The sequence below is a fragment of the Gekko japonicus genome, unplaced genomic scaffold, assembly GCF_001447785.1.
Source record: "Gekko japonicus isolate JY-2015 unplaced genomic scaffold, Gekko_japonicus_V1.1 scaffold1420, whole genome shotgun sequence".
Taxonomy (NCBI): domain Eukaryota; kingdom Metazoa; phylum Chordata; class Lepidosauria; order Squamata; family Gekkonidae; genus Gekko; species Gekko japonicus.
Genome location: NW_015162525.1, coordinates 488,497 through 490,046, shown reverse-complemented (window position 1 = coordinate 490,046; position 1,550 = coordinate 488,497). Strand labels below are relative to the sequence as shown.

General features: G+C 56.8%; 1 protein-coding gene across 1 annotated transcript; it reads right to left on the bottom strand.

Moving 5' to 3' along the window:
• Positions 1–1,096: 1,096 nt before the first annotated feature.
• On the bottom strand, positions 1,097–1,376 carry LOC107106159 (glucose-fructose oxidoreductase domain-containing protein 1-like; the record flags this gene model as incomplete). The annotated part of the gene is made up of 1 exon (XM_015406268.1): positions 1,097–1,376. A coding segment is annotated over exon 1 (253 nt), but the record flags the coding sequence as incomplete, so codon positions are not given.
• Positions 1,377–1,550: the final 174 nt, after the last annotated feature.

Genomic DNA, 1,550 nt, shown 5'->3' with positions numbered 1-1,550 from the left:
AGGCGGAGGTTTTTCATATCACCTCCTACCAGTGTTCCCTCTAAGCTGAGTTAGTGTGAGCTAGCTCACAGTTTTTTAGCCTCCAGCTCACAGATTTTTGTTTGGTGTAGTGGTTAAAGATGGCTCCAGGGCATGCTGCTTTATGCAGGAGCCCAATCACTCACTCACAACTTTAATGCCAGTAGCTCACAAAGTAGAATTGTTGCTCACAAGACTCCACAGCTTAGAGGGAGCATTGCCTCCTACCTCCTCCTTTTAACTGGGTATGCTGGGAACTGAACCTGGGCCCTTCTACACGCAAAACAGATGCTCTGAGCCACAGACTAACCAAAATGAAGAGAGGGCTTTGCTCCTGCAGTTCTCTCTCTTGCACACACAGAGACAGAGCACAATGTCATAAGCAGTAATCCTAAAAACAGAGCATGTGCAGATCCAACTTAACCTTCCAATGAGTAACCAAGGAGCAGACTATTCATAAGCACATATCCTAAACACAGGGCACCTCTGAGCATGTGCAGACCCATCTTGACCTCCCAATGACTAACCAAGGAGCAGACCATTCACAAGCAGCAATCCAAAGAACAGAGCACCTCTGAGCATGTGCAGACCCATCTTGACCTCTCAATGACTAACCAAGGAGCAGACCAATCCAGGTAGTCAGCTGTGTTGGACTGAAGCAGTAGAACAAATTTAGAGTCCACTGGCACCTTTAAGAGCAACGAAGGTTTATTCAAGGTAGGAGCTTTCGTGTGCAGACCATTCACAGGCAGCGATCCAAAGCACAGAGCATCTCTGAGCATGTGCAGACCCATCTTGACCTCCCAACGACTAACCAAGGAGCAGACCGTTCGCAAGCAGCGAGCCAAAGAACAGAGCACCTCTGAGCGTGTGCAGACCCATCCTGACCTCCCGAAGAGTAACCAAGGAGCAGAGCATCGATAAGGGAAAAAAATGCCTGAAAGGGGCAGGCCATCCCATAGCTGCTGAACTGGGAGGAGGAGGAGGAGGCCTCTCTTGGCCAAGCCTCTCCTAAGCGGCCTCCCCACCACCACCACCACCACCACCACCACCCTTTCCCCCCCAAACCCTCACTCACCGAGCGTCTTGACGGCGATCTGCTTGGTCAGGGGCGGCGGCAGGTTGATGCAGACGAGGTCCACGTCCTGGTGGAGGAGGACCTCGTCGATGCGGCTGGTGTAGAAGGGGACGCTCATCTCCTTGGCCAGCTCCTCCGCCTCCTCGGGCGTGCGGCCCCACAGCGCCTTGACGGCGAAGCCCTCGTCCTTCAGCAGCGGGATGATGACCCGGGCGGTCAGGCTGGTGCCGAACACGCCCACCCCGGGCAGCATGGCTGCGGCGGCGGCGGCCCCCGACGTGCTTCCTCCGCTCCCTCCCCTCTCCGCGCCCTTCCTCTCCTCCTTCTCACGCGGAGCTGCAAGGAGAGCACTGCGGGGTTGCAACGCCGTAGGCGGCCGGCCCCGGCTGGGGGGGGCTGCAGCAGCAGCAGCCGCGGCAGTAGCACTGGCGGCGGCGCGGGGCGAGCGGCTCCC